Source organism: Cyclopterus lumpus, chromosome 5, assembly GCF_009769545.1.
Source record: "Cyclopterus lumpus isolate fCycLum1 chromosome 5, fCycLum1.pri, whole genome shotgun sequence".
NCBI classification, from domain to species: domain Eukaryota; kingdom Metazoa; phylum Chordata; class Actinopteri; order Perciformes; family Cyclopteridae; genus Cyclopterus; species Cyclopterus lumpus.
In genome coordinates this window covers 19,674,541-19,695,966 of record NC_046970.1, presented here as the reverse complement: position 1 = coordinate 19,695,966, position 21,426 = coordinate 19,674,541, and the positions used below count along the sequence as shown (strand labels likewise).

General features: G+C 44.8%; 1 protein-coding gene across 1 annotated transcript in view; it reads right to left on the bottom strand.

Annotated features, from left to right (window-relative positions):
• cbfa2t2 (CBFA2/RUNX1 partner transcriptional co-repressor 2) overlaps positions 1–13,393 on the bottom strand; it is a 35,783-nt gene extending 22,390 nt beyond the window's left edge. The window contains exon 1 of the mRNA XM_034533797.1: positions 13,127–13,393. Coding sequence (XP_034389688.1) covers positions 13,127–13,157 — 31 coding nt within the window. The 5' untranslated portion in view covers positions 13,158–13,393. The remainder of the gene's footprint in view (positions 1–13,126) is intronic.
• Between the last annotated feature and the right edge of the window lie 8,033 nt (positions 13,394–21,426).

Genomic DNA, 21,426 nt, shown 5'->3' with positions numbered 1-21,426 from the left:
TCCGCCACTCTCGTTCTAGATAGTAAAGACGATGATGCTCAGTTCATTCCACGTCATTAATCTGCTTTTAATCAGACGTCCGACAATGGAGAGAACGCGATCAACGTGTGAGAATCCACAGGCACTTACTTGGCCGTGTAAACAAACAAGCCAATTTGTGTCGGATAAATACTAACAGTTCGTCCCTCATTTTTGCCCTTTACACTTATGAACAGCACTGAATAACCTCAAGAGTCATCCTTTTTTTTTTCCTTCTTCGTTCTGCCCTTCAGGAACACAAGTAGAATCCACAATGATGTGATATCTAATCATTTGTAAGTACACAGAAAATAGCTTATTTCTCTGGGTTGAAATAGATATGAAGTGAATAATCACCCATAATAACCTCTACTTCCCCTCCTCTCTCCTTGTAGGCCTGCTTTATTCAGGGTGCATCTGGTCAGCCAGCAGGCTCAGAGGCAGAGCCAGGTGGCAGTGAGGGAGGGAGGGAGGGAGGGAGGGAGGATGGAGACATGAGGATGGCCTCACTCATACTGTAACCCACATGCTATTGTAGCACATGAGCTGCTACTGACACGACCGATGGACAAAGGCTACCAGCTGATTTAGATTAAAACCCGGGTGTAATTGCAGCCAGGTGGCATCGTTAGAACCCTTTGCCCTTTTCGCCATCGTAGGCTGAAAGCTAAGTTAAATCCTCCTTGATTTTAACTTGATCAAGTTTACACAAAGATATATGGGAACTTACAGGAAATACAAGGTTTCTGCAGTGGCAATATAATGTACTATTCAATAGCTTGAGAAGATGAGAAATATCCTTTTTGATAGACCACAGAATTATTTCGCCCTCCATCTGTCACGCGTTGCTTTCAAAATCCTAATATAAAAAAATAGAATGCAAAATTGGCCGTACGATCAACTATTCTGTATTTATTGTTTAGTCTAAAGGCTGTCAAACGTGTTTAAAGGCTTAGCGGGGGTCCGCTGAGCCTTTAAACGCATTAATCTGCTACTTCAACTGAACTTCCTGGATCGTATTTCACATGTCTCACCACCGCTACCCGAGGCCGCATGTCCCGCGGCCACGCTGGCCCCCCCGCGCACATGGTTCAACGCAGGCCGGTGTTCTGAACCTCTGCTCGCACTTAAAAGGAAACGTGAGCAGCTGGTTGTCGTTAACCAAGTTTCCATTCGATTGTCAAGGGAATTCTAACTTGTACATGCAAATGAGGCACGTTTTTCTATCGTTTTGCAGCCGACAAACTCGGCTACAGCGGAGTCCGGTGATGAGTTGGTGGGACCGGCTGCACGTGGCTGTAGTGCTCCGGTAAACGGGATAGAAGGAGTAGTGGTTGCGTAGCATAAAACCAATCCCCCTTGGTCGATCTACAAGAGAGCAAAATGAGGAAGGTCTGAAGGAATTTGAGTTATAATTGTTGTAAGCAACCCCTTTTCTTCTTTACCAAATATGATCATCAGAAAATCACTCATGACCACTTTCACATATTCAAGCGGCTCTTGCAGCACTTTGAAGTACATTGGCCTTAAGTCTGAGTGGCTCCTTTCAAGACCAAACAAGGAGACTAAACACTACTATGCATACAATACTATGAGCGCATATACTGTATGGATTCCTTTTCACTGTAGCTGCTAAAGCCTCAGGCAGCTGTTTGCCATTGTGTGTATGTGAGAAAGAGAGAGAGAGAGAGAGCGACGGAGCAAGAGAGTACGGAGCATCTGTTTCTGTTCACACGCTCCCTCGCCAAACTTCCACTTTTAGAAAAAGTAAACAGCATTTTTTAGAGAGGACAAGAAGGAATGGTGGATTTTAATACTTGGGGATTGAGTAAACAAGATAGGAGCACGAGTTGTCTATGTTTCTCGGTTCCGTCAATTATGTGTAGATGTCCCCCATTTAAATCCATTTGCATTGAGTTTTCAGTTATGTAATCTGTGTCATTCCAGCAAGTCAAAAGCTGGCCTCGGCCTAATGATATTTCATGCACCAAAAAAACTACATTGGAATCGACGACCAACTCCATTCATTTACCTTTACCACTGTCTTTACACTCCTGAATCCCTGGATGCACATGTGCCTCTGATCTGTTTTTTTTTCTTCTGAAGTCTCATTACCATGACAATGGCTGCATGAAAGGCATTCAGAGGAGTTGCATGTGGTGAGAATGGGAGTTGCATGTGTAAATAGGGGATGCCATTGACCCCGCATAGCTGTGCTTTCACACCAACAATAGCGAGCGACCCAGCAAAACAATAACAACATGGGGCTCTACCGATGTGGGCGTGTTCCAACAGGTAAAGAGGATGAATTACCAACCAAGTTGAAAGGATTTACAAAAGCAGCAAATCATCACAATACAGTACACGTTACAAGGTTTTTTTTAGTATACTTTGCATTCATGCAGATATTCGATTGGGTAACGAACTGGGATGGGCACCCCAATCCGTGCTTTGATATTTTCATGAGCAGTCTTCCAGTTCAGCTATTGTCAAGATGGAAATCAGGAAGTGTGAGATACCCTCTGATGAAACGAGGTCTCCTTGGCAATCGGCCACATCGGCGCCGCTAGGTGCGAGAGGAAATATAGAAACTCTGCCTCTGACACAATCTGTGCAACTGGAATCACAGAAGGACATAGATTTTGGGAAGGCAATATATACTCGCACATTGTGAAAGCATTTTGCTCCCAGCATTCACTGAGCGGCTTGAAAGGGTAAAGTGGATAATGGGATTTCACTGGGAAACGATGGAGATTCTCATAAAAGAAGAAGAGTCCTGCTGCTTTGTATTCTTTTTCCAGCCACAGCTTACTACCGTCAGAGGCTTTTCCCACTTCACTGAGTTGAGTCGATCTTTGTGACATTTTGTGAATGTGGCCTTATCAGTTATCAACAGCTAATTCTGGTCCAACTCCCACCGACCTCGATTTCACTGGCCTCAGATCTCTAGAGGATCAACCGAGCTCAGAGAACTAGCACACATAAAGACAGACTGGCTTTGTATGGCCTCTCGATGGCTTATGTTTTATGATGACAGACAGTTGCCACATGTATGCATGAAAAAAAAGAAGAAGCGACACCAAACGGGTTAAGATCCGGTTTGCTCGGTGTAACGACCAACAAGATCGCTGAATAGGCGACGTGGCTGCCAATAAATGACGACTGGAGTCAACAGTGGCGGACTCAAAGCAATAATAACCGCTTACAATGCCTGGAAAATGTCGAAAAACGGCAAAACAACATTGGTTGAGTGTGTCCCTTATAAAGTAGTCACATACCCGGATGCCTCTCTCTCTTTCTGAGTAACTAATACAAAGTTTTCGTTTGGTTAATCTTCCACGTTGTTGATATTTTTCCCACCAAGGCGCATCATTGCTGCCCCCCCCCCATCTTTCTAACTATATTACCAGCAGGGCTCCCCTCCCTCTCCTTCCCCTCTTTCCCTGCATCCCTGTTCAGACTCCTGATGTTCCCTAATCTGATGCAGCCATAGATTTCCCTGTCTGATCACGCATAGCCACATTTTCCATTACATCTACAACAGCATATTTATCTAATCGGGACACGTTATAATCCAGGTCCATGTCTGTCTGGAGGACCATTTACTGTAAAATAAATAAACAACATAAAAGTGGTCATATACGATGATTCTCGGTAGCGATGAGGGCTAAGGGAGGGGTGGGGGGCCCATCTGATAAATGATGGGCCATATAGACCAAAAGCGATTTTACTGTACGTGTTGCTTCTGGACAGTGGACTAATACTAAAAAGTATTACTGGAGGATGGGCGAGAGGAAATATGAGGTTCCGAGAACACGACGCACCCACACACACGCTTTTGCTTCTGCTTCCTCGTTCTTAAACACCGACGGAAAAATAACAGTTAAATAACTGCTAAACAACTATCTTTTTTTCCCTATTCACCTTCTATTCAAAGCGGCCCAAAGAGGAGTTTGCTTGCAAACAAACAAAAGTTGCACACGATAAACAAGTTGTGAGCCGGTCATCAAAAAGCAGCTCCGCAGAGCTACCGGAGGTCTAAAACGCCACAAGGAGGCTTTTAATAGCAGTCGGCTAAAACCACGGAGCGGTTCTGGTAAGCAGTGCGGCTGAGTGGAGGAAAACATCTCACAAACATGCCTGGTGACACAGGCTTTCCACGGCGAAGCTTCTAGTTATGTGCCTGTTTTTGTTTGTCACTTAATATTTGGTTCAGAGTAGCCAGTCATGGGAGGTGCATCTACGACACTGCATCAAATACATTTTCATGACCTTGTGCAATCCTGTGACATTACAATAAACACAGACGTGGATGGAGACGGCGGGAAGTTTGCTTCCTCGTTGGGCAATCCACACCGCGAGTGTTTTTGTTTTGACGTTTTGTCCTCCATAAATGTTTAAGGCGGAAAAAACACACCAGAGTGGCGGTGAACTGCGGACTGCGGCGAGCTGCCTGCCGTGCAACGTAGAGGCCGCTGCGTGCTCGGTAGCGCGACCTAACTAAAAGTTGGGGCTAGTGTAACTGCCGGCCAATCAGTTAACACGGTGCTGTGACTCCTTGTTTTGCCATGTCCACCTGGGTGACAAAGAATTTCTTGTTATGAACACATGAATACATCTCCGGGCTGCAGAAAAGTATAATTACTGATTGTGTGTCAGCGTTACGCTTCCATTGCTGACAGTAGCTGATAAAATAAGATAATCCTTTATTAGTCCCACAGTGGGGACATTTACGGGATTACAGCAGCAGAAGGTACAGTGCAAACAGGAGACATGGTAGAAAAAGAAACAAGATCAAGTATTATAAATAAGGAATATGCAATATACAAGTAAAATAAATAAACACAATTTGCGTTATTCAGATCCATGCGCGTCTGTGGATTGACTTGTAATGACATGTAATCTACTCTAGTGAACCATAGCGCAAGAAAAAAGGACGTGAAGGAAAAAAAAACTTCTTTCATGACAGTGATCGTATAAAAACAACAAAAAGAGTCTGTGAATATGTGATATGTGTTTACAGTTAATCAAAATTCCTCTTCAGTATTGTGGAAGTTTGTTTTGCCGCTTACGGTTACAAACTTTGCCCGCGAATGAGTCGCCCCTTCCCCCGTTCTCTACTGTACGAACTAGCTAACGTTAAGCCAAAAAGCAGATCAATAACGATTTTAAATGTAAGAGCTGAAAATCACACAGCAATCACATCAGTAATAGGGAACACATAACACGCTAAATATGTAGTTTAGCTTTGTTAACTACAATAGCTAGCTAGTGTTACTACTGTTAGCTAAACTTTGCCCTATACAATGTCTTTAAAATGTCATTAAAAACTATTTGCTCCAAGGTTTACTTTGCACACCGTGTGTAAAATGTATACATTTTTCCTATTCAACATATTTCGATGAATACAAGCAGAGTAAAATTATGTTCTTACCTCGGCAACTCTTGATCCAAAAAGGAATTTTCTTAATACACGTCGCTATAGTAGCCAATTCATGGGGTTGCCTATGTGCTTTTGCAGGGACTACACAGTTGAGTCAGCTGGGACATCTGTTTTTGCTTAAACTATTCCAACTGTAGTGATTAGTTGGGCACAGTTGAACTTGATATTTCAAGTTCAACACTTTAGTTGGTAGGGAAATGAGCTGAATGAACTATAACCTCAAATTCTTTTTTACAGTGTAGCCAGTTATGTTGATGACGTTGATGAACAAATTGATGCTTATACACTACCGATGCCCCGTGTAGTGTGTGAGTTTTTTGAGTGAGACATTTGCTTAACCACTCTTTTGAATATGTATGCTGTTGCCATGCTACATTTCCGCAAATCCACATTTCTTGGCACGCCAAAGCCCCCAACTGTGCAAACTGCATTTGCATCCTCACGCCCGTGCAGCACAAGAACGAGCACCAAGCGGGCTCATCAAAACGCGAGTACGAGTAGTAAACAATGTTACTGAGGCGACGGATGACGGAACAGCAGCCTTCGCATCCCTTTTTATGGCACATCCTACAGCATGTACGTTTTTGTTGGTCAACACTGCTGACGTGGTTAAGATGGAGGGCCGTCTGCATACGTTCGGACATGGCCTCAATTCAAAACTACAAGACTCATTCACAACTCATTCCAAGGACAAGGGGGGGGGGTTCCCCATGGTGCTCTGACACAAAACAACCACCGACTGGTACTTTACCCCCTCCTGACATCCCACTAGCCCAAACACGCCCCTCCCCTCCCCTCTTTCCCCACAGTCCACCGACCCGCCCTTGCCCCCCACCCCCACCCCCGTCCATCCATCCCACGACTATTGTGCCCTCCTATTCAGGCATCTCCACATCACCCAAAACAAATGGGTCCCGTATTTTCCCTTCTCTCCTCCTCCCCCTTCGCTCTCTCATTTCTCTCCCTCTCTTTCTCTCCCTCACTCTGGGCCGATGAAAGGCAGGCATTGAGCCGGCGGTGGCATTCCAAAACCTCAGGCCTCGGCTCCAGTGTGTCTGGCTATTCAACACTGCTGGGAGCCATTAGTTTAAGTAAGGTCTGACCCGCCTACTCACCCACGGAAACCCCTCAGATCTCCTGTTACACTCGGCACACAGAGGGGAGACACACGGCTGCTCTCAGGGCGCAACGAGTGTGTGTGTATGTGTGTGTGTGTGTGTGTGTGTGTGTGTGTGTGTGTGTGTGTGTGTGACGGGGACAAATAGAGACGAGTAAATATAAGGAGAGAGAGAGAGAGTTTTATGAGCGAAAGGGAAAGTGAGTGTTAGTGTGTTGGTATGAGAGAGAGCGAGAGAGAGAGCGGCTGCATGTGTGCTTACAATTTATGAGCATTGGGTCTCATGCTCACTTGGCTGCATCTTCCTAAAGTTTCCACACAGGGAGGCCAAGTGCATAGCCAGACGCCAAACCCTTCTCACCAATAACTCCCCTTAAACGATATTCAACAACCAGCGCACTTTTCAAAGTCTCACCAGCCGCTCTCTTGTTTAACTCATGGACCAGATATACACTGTCGTGGGATATCCATCCACGGCACTCGCAGTTTAAACCTCTAAATGCTGCAATTTCACTAATTGGAAAATGATACCGCCGATCAGAACTTACCAGCCTCACCCAATTGTTGGCACATAAAAATGAAAAAAAGGGAGAAAGTTGTGTGTTAAAAAAGATTGTGCTCGCTAAGATGTGGACAAGCCCACACACATACAGTGAGTAACTACACACTGGACATTCCTCTTAGTGCAATGGGCTTTGATTTAATGGCAGTAGGCCCATTGTGTATTGTTCCCAGCTGGCCAGTAAAGGATTTGTGACTTTGCCACCTTTTTTTATTGGGAATTAATCATTTTAATCACATAATTTTTATGTTATTCACATCTTGTTAGAGGGTGACACCTTCTGAAGACAAACCATCCACTGGGCATAAGAAGTGGGCGTTGTCCTCCTGACATCGCCCATTGATTCATTGAAGCCGGCTTTAAACCTCGAGTTCGGCCTTTTGGCCTTTCATCCTCTTGGTTTTTTGCAGTCGCCATATTGGGTTTTTTTTTCCAACCAGAAGTGAGATGAGAGGGTGGAGCTAAGTAAAATAAGAATTTTCTAGGTGACAAAAATGTGACATTTAACTGAAAAGACACTGTGAAAGGGTCAAACACAGAGAAAACCTCCTTCTTGATACTGACCTGTCAATCACAAGGTAGCCACGAGCATGATCTTGCTTTGTCGTAAAAAGGGAACACAATTTTACTCCATGAACATCAAGCTGTATTGAAGAAAACTTGAGACTTAAGCGCATGTTTAAAATGTTTACTGAGGTAATAAATTCTCGCATGGACTTTTTATACAATCTGACTTCTTTTTGCGTCGCCCCTTGATGTCTTGCATTTAAGGGTAAAAAAGTCGAGCCGTAAAAGAGTGGACCCACAAAAAAATTCCCCAAAAACGCAAGAGCATGGATGTCTTTCTAATATTAATTTTTTTATGATAACATGCTACGTCGAGGTTCACAACAAAGCCCACTCTTGTCGAAGCCGTCACGCCGAGCTGCTATAATTAAAAGCACAGCAGGGAAAGGGAAAGTCATCTTTACTGAAAGGCACCACCTCCGATATAATGTTACTTTATACTTTATACTTTTTGCCTGCTGCGTGTGTGAAGAAGCTTTATGCTACCAGCGACTGATTCTATATATGAACCTTCCAAATCTCCCTTTTTTTCTCTCCCTGAGGCTGTAGGAGCAGCTGTGTTGTTCTCTTCCCTGGCAATAGCTGCACCTGTGATCTGCAGGTGGTTCATCTGGCAGCGGAGCCGGGAACACCTGGCCCGGGCAGAGACAGAGCCTCCAGGCTCGACTCACTGTGTGTGTGTTTATGTGTGTGCGTCATACTTTTTGAGGTTTCTGAAGGGCTCAATTAAAGCGGAGAGAAGATAACGGCTGGCTCTGCACACACGCGCGCGAGCACACACACACACACACACACACACACACACACACGTGTTGGCATTTCCCAAGGTGAAGCCTCAGGGATGTTTGGGCTTGTCAATGTTGCAATGCAATCTTCAATAGTGTGTAATTGAGACGGTGGTGGCGGAATTTACAGTTTTACCTATTCTGTTTTCTTTTTTTACTTCAAGACATAACTATCGAACCTCCTCTTGTCTTCAACGGTACAAAACATCTCCTCGGACCAGAACAGCAGCAGCGGGTGGCAGCACCTGCTCGGCTTGTTGCTGTGCAGACGCACCACGGGCGCTCCGCTAGAACAAAACTAGCAAAGACAACAAGCAGCGACACCAGCTGAGGACAAGACACATAAACAACAGCACATAGAACACATTCCACCCCGGGAGCAAGAGAGCCGGCCCTCGTTCTGTGGCAGCACGAGGCCCGGCAGGAGGGAAATCAGAGACGGGACAGATGAGGTGAACTTGACAAGAGTCATACGAATCATAAACTCATGACTCTTGAGAGCTCGGGACTGATATTGGCTTAGGCTACATTCCTCTGTGTCAGTCACAGTGTGTGTGTGTGTGTGTGTGTGTGTGTGTGTGTGTGTGTGTGTGTGTGTGTGTGAAGCAGTCATTATCTGGGACTTCGCTGCGTGTTGCATGTGCTTGGGATGAACATTACACCTGTTTCGGCTATTAATTAGATAAATATTCCTGCGTGTGCATCGATCCGACTTTATTTAGTACCGATAACAATACCTAAGCTTTGGGTCTTGGCCAATGCAGACTACCGATCCGATACCAGTGTTTAATTAATAACAAACAAATATAGATCGTAATTGTTATTTATTAACAAAATGATTCGTTCACAAGAAACTTGGTAAAAAGTCTCCAAAAGAACTGAGACTACTCTTCCAGAGTCTTCAATCAGAGCTCGTGCGTAGCTGGATGTCGGTGACGGGCCATGCAGCTGCAGTCGGACTCTCTGCGCGGCGGCCGGGACGAGGCGAGCAGGGATGGAGAGACGGTTCGGGGGCAGACGAAGGGAGACGGAAAAGGAATGAGGACAGAGAGACGGGGGACAAAGAGGGATGGGTGGAGGGAGGCCGAACGTCAGACAGAAACGGGAGGGGAGAAAGGAGCGCTTGAGAAACCCAAGGCGTGGAGAAAAGGGGGAACCAATGCTAACTCCTCTTTGTCTGAGCCAAGTGGGAAATCATGGAAGGTGTGTGTGTGTGTGTGGGGGATGGGAGGGGGGGGGGGGGGGGGGGGGGGGGGGGGATGGGGGGGGGGGGGGGGTGAAAGGCCTTTATTTTTTGCCTGATCTTTCTGATTCACTCTGAAGTGACTGGGCCCTTTTGTTCCCAGCCAATGTCCCTCCACTTAAGAGTAGAAGACCGAATAAATGCCTGCACACAATCCTGGGACCTGCGCGCCCCCCCCCCCCATCCCGATAAAGGATACATGATTTTTTTTTTTTCTTCCTCCCTGTGATGATTTAAACGAAATACCGAAGGACGCACAAAAGAGGCCTTTATCCCATTTTTGCTGAACGTTTCAAAAGCCATGTGACAAATATGCAAAACCCCTCTCGAACCGCGCGAGACGTCTTTTTGGAATAGTCAAATGTGTCAAAGCGATGTTTACGCTAGCAACCGACACCTGAATACAGGGAGGCCTGCACGTCGGTGGCTGGCAGTAGGACAAAATGACAGTGTTAACAACGCGAGGGAGCCGAGCGTGGCCTGCAATCACGAGTGAAAAAAAGCGCGGAGCTGGTTTATCTTTCAAAAAAGGCAGGAGAAGCGGTGTTTTGTCAGGAGGTGGGCGAGCACGGACACTCTAATAGCCCTCGTCTCCCGTACGGCTGGTATTTCTAAGGATTGTTATTGGCGGGTGATGCTCGGCGCAAGATCACATCTGGATCCCATCCTCCCAGCCGCTCTGTGCAGTGCCGCACGGCAACAAGAAACAGCTGTGCAAAACTGGTTTCAATTAGCCTCACATTCTCCCTGACAGTTAATCCCTTTCTACTCCCCCCCCCACCCCCTCCCCCACCGCCCTTTAACTGTTCGGTCACTCATCTCTTTTTTTTCTCTTCTTTTTTTCAATGCTTTGCTTCAGGTTGCCACACTGTCTGAAGTAACAGACAGGAGGGAGGGGGGGAACACAGTGTGCAGAATTGGAAGCAGACAACGGGACAGAAAACTCAGATGTCTCACGAAACACGGAACATGACAAATCCTATCTGTTTGAGAGGATCGATGATGCTGTTTGCAGTGGTTTGGGCTTCAACACAAGGGAACTTGATAATAGGTTGCAGAGACAACATATTTCTCCTTCCTGCCTTTGGGTAGTAAACATGTCATTACAATTAGGGTTTATTGAAATCTCAGAATTTCACAGCATGCAATCCTTAACAGTAGATACGTGGCACATGCACACTGTGTAAATAGCCATTTGGTCACATAGTGTTATTACTCAAACAGAAGATGCCAGATTCTTTGTTGCGGTTCTCACATGTGGAGCACAGGGCAACAAAGTGACCCCATAAATTCAGCCTTTAAAAAGGTCTCCTTTCCTACTAAAACCACATTTTGCAAACATTTTGCAGCACACTGAATAAAAATGTTCTCGCTCATGAGTCATAAATTAAACTTGGCTCAAAACTCGACTCAGCTAAACGGCACTGGGGACTCGATGGGAGCCTGGTCTGAGGTAACGGAGCCGATCCGATGAGCTAGATGAGGAAATCTGGAAGGTTCTGCAGTCATTGTGGCTCTTGGGGCCCCCGAGTAAAACACTAACAGGTGGTAGTGCTGGTGGAAAAGACCCACGCAGAGACCAGAGGGAGCGAGAAGGATACTGGGCTTGCAGCCTGACACACACACAAACACACGCACATAACAAAAACACAGCCAACCGCACGCATGACACATAACAACACGCAGAGACGAGCATTTGCAGCAACAGAAAAACATGCAGCATTTGAGTACTTTCTTAACAGACGTACCTGAAATGGCACTTCTCACACACACACACACACACACACACACACACACACACACACGCACACACACACACACTGTGCAGGGATGACTCAGAGAAGATCCACAGGCTCCTCTCTCTACCTCCAGCACGGGCAAATTCTCCCACATGGCAAAACACAAAGGGCCTACGTCTGGCAGTGCCAACAGCCCACTCAAGCCAAAAGCAATTAGGTCTCTAATGCAAACCTGCAGGGCCCCTTTGTCGTTTATTTCCCCTTTTAATGTCAGAGGCTTGGAATCTGACTCCATAACCCAACCCAAAGAAAAGATGGGAAAAAAGAAAATTATCGGGGGTTCCAAATTATCCACATGTTTTCGAGTAGGGCTAATTGAATCAGTGGTGAATGGAAATGATTGACTAGTGTGAGCAATGTTGAGCCTACATGCTCTTTAACACATTTTCTCCCAGTGGGTACACACACACACATACAGAGCATCTCAGCTTCCCAGAGGGCTCTTTAACTTTCTGCGAAAGCATCGAATTACCCAAACTAAACAACGGTTACGGTAAAAACAGAAGAACACACATATTCTTTTGTGGGCGAAAATCCAAATCAAGTTTTCCAAAACAGGAATTGTTTTCGAAAACCCAGAATCCATCATGTTTACAGTTTTGTATTACAGTACACACTCTGCTGCTCCCTGGTGGCAACTGCCCAATCATCATCATCATCATCATCATCATCATCATCATCATCATCATCATCACCACCATCATCATCAGCATCACAGTCATGTCTTTTGTCATGCAATTATTTGTTTCTCTGTGGGGAGAAGGGGGACCTGGTTGGAGTCCTGAGGGGGGACGCATGTGACACAAGGAGGCCTACAGTCCTGCACCCGGGGCCCTCGCTGACCCCATGCGCTTATATTGCAGGACTGTACTGTTCAACCCTGATGTAAAGCAGGCAACAACAACAAAAAACACAGACAAAAAGGGAAGAAGAAGAAGAAAAAAAACTCCTCCTGGCATCAAGCAGCAGCTCCAGCCTGGTTTCACACCGCCTGGTGTTTTTGTCTTAAAAAAGTCCAGATGGTGGAAGGAGAGAGAGAAAAAAAAAAACTTTGCCTGGTGGATTAAGGGCTCCAAATCCTCTACTGAATAGACACACAAGCCGAAAGCTACTTTTCAATCAAATGGGAGCATAATAGCTGTCTTGTGGGGGCTATATAAGGGATAATGCATCCAATAGAGTGTGTGTTATGCATAGTTTATTCTCATTCTTCAATGGATCCTAATGAGCGTAAGATCTCGGCGGACAAAGGGATGAGGGAGCTTTTTGTTTGGTCATTATAATGATTGGATATGATCTGAAGTAACACATTCAAAAGGTCTCCGCTGAAGACTGCTCTGGGAGAGGAATCTGAAAATAATAGAGTCCACTTTATGTAGCCTCGATATATGGGCTCATTACGAGGCGACGACTTAACATAATAAAAAGAAAATGGGATCGCGCGCGCGGACGGGTTGTTTTGGACTCAGCGGCGGCGTGTTTAGCGCGTGCAGGTGCTCCACGAGCCCACCTGTGGATACATGATGTCAGGTAGAAGTAACCACAGGTCGTGCGATGCTTCATTTTAGGCCTACAATGTAAAGTCTACTCACAGTTTAATAAAGCACTGGGCATTCCGACCATCCTTTTTTTCCTCCGGAGTTGTCTTCCTCTTTGCAGAATGATGGCTGGCACGATCAGATCAGGCTGGGTTTTTTTTTCTTCTGCTTCTTCTTCTTTTTTTTCTCTCTTCCTCTTCTTTTTTTTTTTTTTACGGTTTTTCAAAAACCTTTAAAATTAAAAAAAAAAATTGAAATAAATAGGGCGGAAGGGAATACTACCCGGAGACGATCGATCCGGTTCACCTCGCGGCGTCAGGTATCTATTCTCTGCGGCAGCGGCCGAGAATAGTTGAGTGGGCGGGACTAAGCGCACGTATTTAAAGCAGAGGGCCAATCACGCTGCGAGGACGGCGGGGGAAACGTTGTCTGTGTAATGATTAACTCCGAGCGGCAACAATGGGACGCCGGAGCTCAACTCACATAATCCTCACAGCAGACACACTTCCATTGCCTAGAGCAAAGTCGTTTATGACCTCGACTTGTTGTTGCCGTATTGATTTTGTTTTTTTTCGTATAGCCTCGCGCTGGAGCGCCGGAATTGTCATTGCAACACGTAAAAAGACAGGGAGAGGCCTGTGGAACCAGAAATGATGGATTGAACTTGGATAACTCGAGGCCCTTCAGGGGGAAACTATGATTTTTAAAAAAAATGTTGCACAGCGTACCTAGCACGCATGAAGTTAAAAACAAAAGTCAAATATTTGGTGTGTGTGTGTCATCTGTTGGGTTTCATAAGCCAGAATACAAAACACCACACGCACACACACCAGACTCCCGTGTTACTCTTCTTTACAAGCATAATATTTAGTCGCTGGCCGAGAAGATTGTGAGCTATACCACCCCAACACACACATCCACCATCATCTCTCCCCCCCCCTACAGCCACCCACATATGCCACTCGCTCCGGTCCTCCCCCCTCCTGTCCTCCCCCTCCAGCCCCCCATCCTCCACTCCTGCCAGGCTGCCACCTGCTCTCTGCAGCATGCTGCACAGCTGCTCTGCTACAATAACAAATTAAGGTCCACGGTGGCAGGCAGGAGTCATTACCTACTGCTCCTGCTATAGAAGAGCCAAGGAGCCTTCCGCTCCGCCTCTGTGCATGTGGAGAACACAGGTCACCCCCCCCCCCCCCCCCATTGTTATGGGTAAAGCTGGAGGACCAAGGGCCACTAATTGTTTTGATGTGGAGCACCCGATCAGGGGGTTGATACGGTCTGAGGACACAGAAGCTAAGAGTCACCACTTGCTGTGTCAGAGTCAGGAGCAAGTCCCCCCCCCCCTCACAATCAATGAAGGAAGGAGAAAATACATGATATATCCAACAACACATGGTCCGATACCTGCTTAAAACGGACTCATTTATTTACCATAATCCATTCTTGAGCGATTGTTTAAGCACTAAGAGACACAGTTGCACATCCTCAACTTGAATCTTATAAGCAATGAGTGAACCAACAAATGCTAATTCTCTTCAAATGCATGTCGCTTTTCCTATGGGTTAGTTCTTTTGCCACGAATCGAAACTAGTTTTGAGTATTGAGCTTTAAAATCTTGCGATAAATGTATCATCCAGAGCATTAATTGAATTTTAAATCATGATAAATAAATGCATCAGAAAAATCAGTTTGGATTCGTCAGGAACTGTAGACAAAAGTGTGAAACTACCGAAATGAGGGATCAAAGTTAACAAGAAATACTGACAGAAGAAACATATTTATTTACAGTTTGCTTTGAAGAAACATCCTAAAAATGCTGTATGCAGTGACACCGCGGCTAATCTCTTCACGTAAGGGGGAGACTGTAGCAAATCAACCACCCACATAGTGGCAGGTGCAGCCGGTGCATTTACTGCCTGCACAGACGCAACAAAGTGAATGTTACTGTGATACCTTGAAGAAGCTGCATTGACCGGTTAATCTTGGTAAAAAAAATATATATTAGAGGACACATCAAGGTACCTCCGGAGCTTCAGATACATAACAGTAAGATTAATAGAAAACATGCTGAAGTGCCACATATTCAAGAGAAGGCAGTCGAAGTGTGTGGGAGGAGGGGAGGTGGGGGGGGATTTACGGTATTGGAAAGCAAACCGCTAAGAATCAGCAGGGGTGCATGCAGTGCCTCTGTGCATCTGATTCTTATTTCACATAACCAATTTTTTTTGCATCGCAGCATGAAAATATGTATTCCTTCAAAACGTGTAAATCCATGGGTGTAATTTAAACCTGAACATGTATTCAGTGAATCGTTGACACAATGCATCAATCCAGAGCAAAAACCTTTTGATTGTGACAACAATGTCCCAACTAACTCAGCTTGTCAACAAGCTCAGTGACAGGTCCACAAAGAGATGACTAGTCAGTTAGCAGGAGGCTAAAGTCAAAGAAGAAACGGGCTCAGACGGTGGTGGGATTTGCCCCGGCCATTATGGTTCGCTCTGTGTGACAGCTGGCCACCGGCCCCCCTTCATCGCCTTTCAGCGTCTTTGTCACAGCTCCTTTAATCACGCCAGCAGGACTGTTACACAGCAAATCAGCTGACCTGACCTACTGGCTGAACGTGTCACCTATGCACTGAGCTGCAGCAACGTTTTATTACATTATGTATAACCCTCTCCGCCTAATTCTCACCATGCGCTCATTAAAGTGTGAGGCATTGGGCCACTTTCGAAGCAAAAGTTCTGGCCATAATAATAGAAGATGACCTGTGTGCATGAAAGGTCAACAGTATGCTTTCTTATGAGGACAAAATAAAGCATCCATAATCCCTTGTGGGTCGGCTGCTCAGCACCGAGGAAACACAGAGTTTGCAACTAGCTGCTGAACATAATGGAGAATTTAGCATCTATATATATATATATATATATATATATATATATATATATATATATATATATATATATATATATATATATATATATATTGTATATGGTGGTAGCGATGATATTAGCTGGGTCACGCAACCTGCAACTACATCACCAATTTCCAAGCACCATCTATTTTAAGGGAACACACACAGATGGATTTCGCTGTGCTATTTCAAGGACATTAAAAGACTAGAAATATATGTTCCACGGGGGGAAAAAATTGTAATTTTTGTAAAAATTGTAAAAATTGTCAGAAATCCCTCCTATGTGTTTTCCTCTTCCGTGTGTACAATCACTCTGTATTTTTGCCCGCGGAGAACCAGCAGATCTTTCTACCCGTCCACAGTGGACTCCTCCGCCTCGGGAGGAGCTGGCCGCCCCTCCTCCCTGCTCAGTGTGCCGAGTTAATCACGGCCTCGCAGAGAGAGCCGACGGTGCCAACGATACCGTGAAAAGATGCCATGAATATATGAGCCCACGCGTTTACCCTTCTGCGAGTTCACTCGCCCTCTCCGCTGTACAGTGGTTAACCTGACAGATCCTTAATCCCCGCGAGGGAATGTTTCCCCCGCTTATTTGCTCTTTCACTTCACTGTACCGAGTCAAGAGGGGGCAAGTCATTAGCGGGGACTGTTTACCCTACTTTCTCAGCAGTCATGCCATCTGTGTGAGCTCTGTAGGTTGCGTAAGGCCTGGCAGACATGACACCTCCACAAAACCTGTTCCCTATTATCCATTGTTTCAGCCTGCTCCATCCAATATTATCGGTCCCACCGTCTTATTCCCTCTGTTGGCTTTACACCATTTCCCTCTCCTCGCCAATTATCTTTTCATTATTTAATTCCCCCGTACGTCTTCCCCGCCCTCATATACGCTACTACGCACATCTCTCCTCTGCTCCGCTGTCCCCTCCTCTCCTCCTGTCATCCCCAACAGCTGACAGACCAGACACTGCCTGGTGAAGACACTTCACCCACGCTGACCCGAGCCAGATCGCTCGTCCATGTGGGAGCCACAGCCAGGGCCAAGGCCAGGGTTTCTGCTTTTTTTTTGGGGGGGGGGGCAGCAAGATGGCCCTAGTCATCATAATCATTCATTGCCTGCTGGTCCTTCTGTCCTCTGCCTCCTCCTACTCCTCCTGCTTTTTTTTGTTTCCCCCCCCCCCCCCTCGTGTCGGGGGGCCACGCCGGCACGCGTATCAGCTGAGCCCAGGACGGTGGGGGTCAACGGGGTCAGGGCGGCAGACGCCTGGTTAATTCTCCCGGGGGGGGGGGGGGGGGGCAAAGTGCTCATGTCAGCTCGCACAGACGGACACTGAAGTGCACAGATAGAGACGAGCACACGTGCGTCCCCACTGATACACGGCCGCCGTCTTCACTGCACTAAATGGGGCAGATTGTGCAGACTGCAGATAGAGCACTGCGGCATTAGCGAGAGCTAAATTGTTTTCGGGACGTTTGCCGACGTTTGCCGACGGGTGCGTCGGGTCTGTCAGACAAACAGATAGATTGGTATTAAGAAAGGAGGAGGGGAAGATTATAAAACACATGACCAGATGGAGAGATTGCCCTATTATGTAGATCCGTCCATCCCTCAGCCCTGTCCCCTCTCCCTCGCTTTGGATCCCTCATGCATATATATATACACCTTTACATTATTCAGTAGGTTATAATGAGAGTGACTGAACGTGGTGGGGGTTAAAAACAAAATGGTCGCCGGGCGGTTTAGATGGCAGAAGGTGGGCCACAGGTGTACAAGCCCCGAGACTTATTCTTGTGTTTGACCTCTCATTATCACCCCCGAGTTCTCATTCATTATTATCCTGTGTCCTCGGGTGTTTGGGGAGCACCGTGGTGTGTCTGTCTACCGCAGTCTGTTCACTGCACAGCCTGTCATTCATATTTTGAGAATAAATTATTCCATATTTATTTTTAATCCGTTATCGTCTGCTCATCTCTTTGTCTTTTCTGTGAAGTCCACCCATCTGTGTGTTTCTTTTAATGTCTTTTGACCCTGATCTCTTTCTACCCTATCTAATCGTTTTTGACCACATTTCCGGTGACTCTTCCAATAACTCGGCAGGTGCTTATCAATAATATGATTTGCAGCTGCTCGTCGTTCATGTGACTGTCACGTTTGATTGAAATCTTTTCAAAACCCCCCGACCGTCACATCTGCACAGCTCTCCCCGGCTTCCTCTCAATCTATTTATCTTTTTGTTCGCGGCCTGCTCGTCTATCTATCCGGCAGCCTGTCCTGGGCGGCCTTAAGTGGAGAGGGTCTGGTCTGTTGTTACAGAGGAACAGGTGGGGCAGGCGGACAGTCAGAACAGGCTTGAATCACACACAAACACATACACACACACACGCGCAAGCTGCAGGCAGTCAGCCGCTCAGAAACTGGCCCATATGGTAGACCTCTGGAGCTGTTGCCCTTTGCGGAGAAGGGGAGGGATAGATGGAGGGATGCAGGGATGGCTGGAGGATGGAAGGAGGAAGAGGGGGTGGGGGAGGTTGAAATTAATCAGCAGGCCACCCCAACTGTCCACTGTCTTTAGGGAGTTGAGACATGCATATATGTGGCTGATTGAACCGGGGGTGAGGACGGTAAGTGGGGGTTGGAGTGTGTTCAGTGTTGTGAGTGACTGTGTACATTACTCTTTGTGGCCCATAACATACATGGGGTTAATAAATTATTTTTCACTTAACATCATTTATTAAATAGAAATACAAACATTATTCAGTATTTCTAACTTTTAAACATTGCAATAACTTGAGCGCATCCCATAAACGCTGAATATTTTCACAAATAATAAAAAAAATGTAATGGTAAAATACAGATAAATAAAACAATATATGTATGGTATAATGTTTTCTCGTGGGAATCAAGTTATCTGTTGCTAAACCTCTACCTCTGCATTCTTTGTCATCCGTATTCTATTATATTTCATTTAAATGGTAAAAATACCTCACAAAATATTGTTTTGCATAAAAATCCTGCATACAAAATCTTACTTAAAACGTACTTGCAACACTTATGTAGAATTCTCCCTTTAAGCATATCCTATTATATGTTTTATATAATTGGATTAATATTATTGATGCATTAATGTGTAGGTAGTATTTCAATGTTGTTTTTGGTTCGAGGTGGAGATCATTTTAAAATATTTAAAATACTGCTTGGCTCTCAAAATGTATAAAAGTGACACAAAAAAAACAAACATTAAAAATGTATAAAAGTGCCTCATTTTATTAGATAATCATTCTTGTTTTCACTGTAAAATACACGTTTAATTGTCCACACAGTACATACGTTTCCATATAACAAGAAACTTTTCAGTGCATTACTCTAAATGTGTTTTCCATGAGATAACATTAGATTCTTTTGTCTGTAAGAGATCCTTACAAATCCTGTTGTTCCATTCACTGAAGCTTTGAAAAAATACATAAATATTACGGCCTGGTACTGTGAAAGATAGACTGGCCACCTGCCATTCACATCACAAAAGGAATAGACTGACAGATGTATAGACAAGAGGTCAGATGGTCAAACGCCTCGTCATAATGCTGAACATCATTAGGTAGATGCACTGCTTCAGGCAAGCCCCGTCGTTGAAGCCCCCTGTTCATTGTTCCTGATCTGTTTGTATCAGTTGTTCTACTGATGTGCTAAATACTACATGCAAGTGTTTTACGACAGTGGTGACATTTTAATGGGGAGACGTATACAAATAAAAAAAACTGCATATATATTGATTTGCCATCTTGGTCAACGTAATTTGAGCCCACCTTGCACAAATTGAAAGAGACAGTCTGCCTGAATCTTACATGTATTTAAATGGACACTAGGGGGCACAAAACCTCCACAATTAGCTGTTACCTGTTGTTTTTTTGAGCAAATCCTTATACCTGCCCATATATTTTTCTACTAACTCCCTATCTGGCTAGTTAGTGAAATGTCAGCTAAAAGTGAGTTAAATGCTTCACTGTGTCCACTAGCTGTCGCTAACAGGTAGCACGCAGTGGATTTAGCATTGGTGTTTTTGTATTGTGGCTGAAAACTGGCTAAAAAGCTCAGCAGAAACAAATAGATTCATTTGAGTCTGAAAAAAAAAAAGATTCCATGTTCTCACTGGAGCTGCTAGACAATGTCCATCCCAACATTGTCATCCAAAGTAATTATGAATGATCTATTTAATGCATGTAGTCATTCATTCATAAATCAATCAAACCAGCTGGTACCTGCAGCACTTGTAGTTACAAAGTCTTCTTTTCATATATTGCCAAGGGTCTATGAAACATTATACACATGCATAGTATCCCATTTGCAAACACCCTGCTCCTTTTGGTAAAGAGAATAATTGGTGTGGCGTGAGCAGTTGAGGTTTTCTTAATGAAAAGAAAAAGAAAGAAAGTTAATTAAAAAATAAGGCCTCTGTTCCTTCTTGATTAAAAATGTTTTCACTTATGTTTTCCAAATGAATACTTCTTTAAAACCTACATGACTTGAGTTCTATGCAGAGCTGTTTGTTTAATATGCATGCATTTTCCCTGGTTGGATATATGAATGCAATAACTGTGGTGCATTTAATCCTGGAAAAGATTACTGTGATGTGATGTAGTTTTAGTTGATGCCAGAGTAATTGTATTTAATCTATGCTTAAAGAGATTAATCTATAAATGACATATATTAAAATCAATCTGTGAAAAAGGCATCCTAAATGACACTCCTTCAGTCTGTTTTTAGAGAACAGAACTGGCACCACACAATAACTAACAAATGCAAGATTTTCAAACAAAAAAGGAGGCAGGAAATATGGAATATCCCTTCCTGCCTCAAATTCAAAAAGATGACCTTGTGTCAAGCCATTTTAATGTGTATCAGTCTTGACGTAATGTAGCCATTTGACCACTAGATGGAGACAAACGATTTGGAAAAAGCCTGTTTTGAGCTGGACATTCAGTTTGTCTGTGCATTATCAACGATGCATGGAATTCAGCTCAGGGAAATACAACCACATCTCAACATTAAAACAACAGCCAACTATAAATGACTGCATCAGTTTGTATAGGAGCGTAGCGTATCTGCATTATAAGGAGGTGCATCTTTAAACCATCTGCGTGGGTTGAGAGCAATTTTCAGTCCATGTTTCAAACTTGTTTTCATTAAGGAAGCAATACCCCCTGTGCTCTTCTAAATTTGGACGCTGGAACCTCTTTGCTTTTTCACCTGCTGTGAAGCAGATGCATCTCAGGCTGCCACACACACAGCTGAAGGGCTGCAGGCAGATGACTTGCAGATGCACTACTAGAGCATGGGGAAATGTGGACTGCTTCATCAGCTTCTTTCAGTTATTCACACCTGTTGTTAATGTCTACTTTGCGCAAATTAAGTGCACCTCTGCTGAGTCACCTGAAGCAGTGC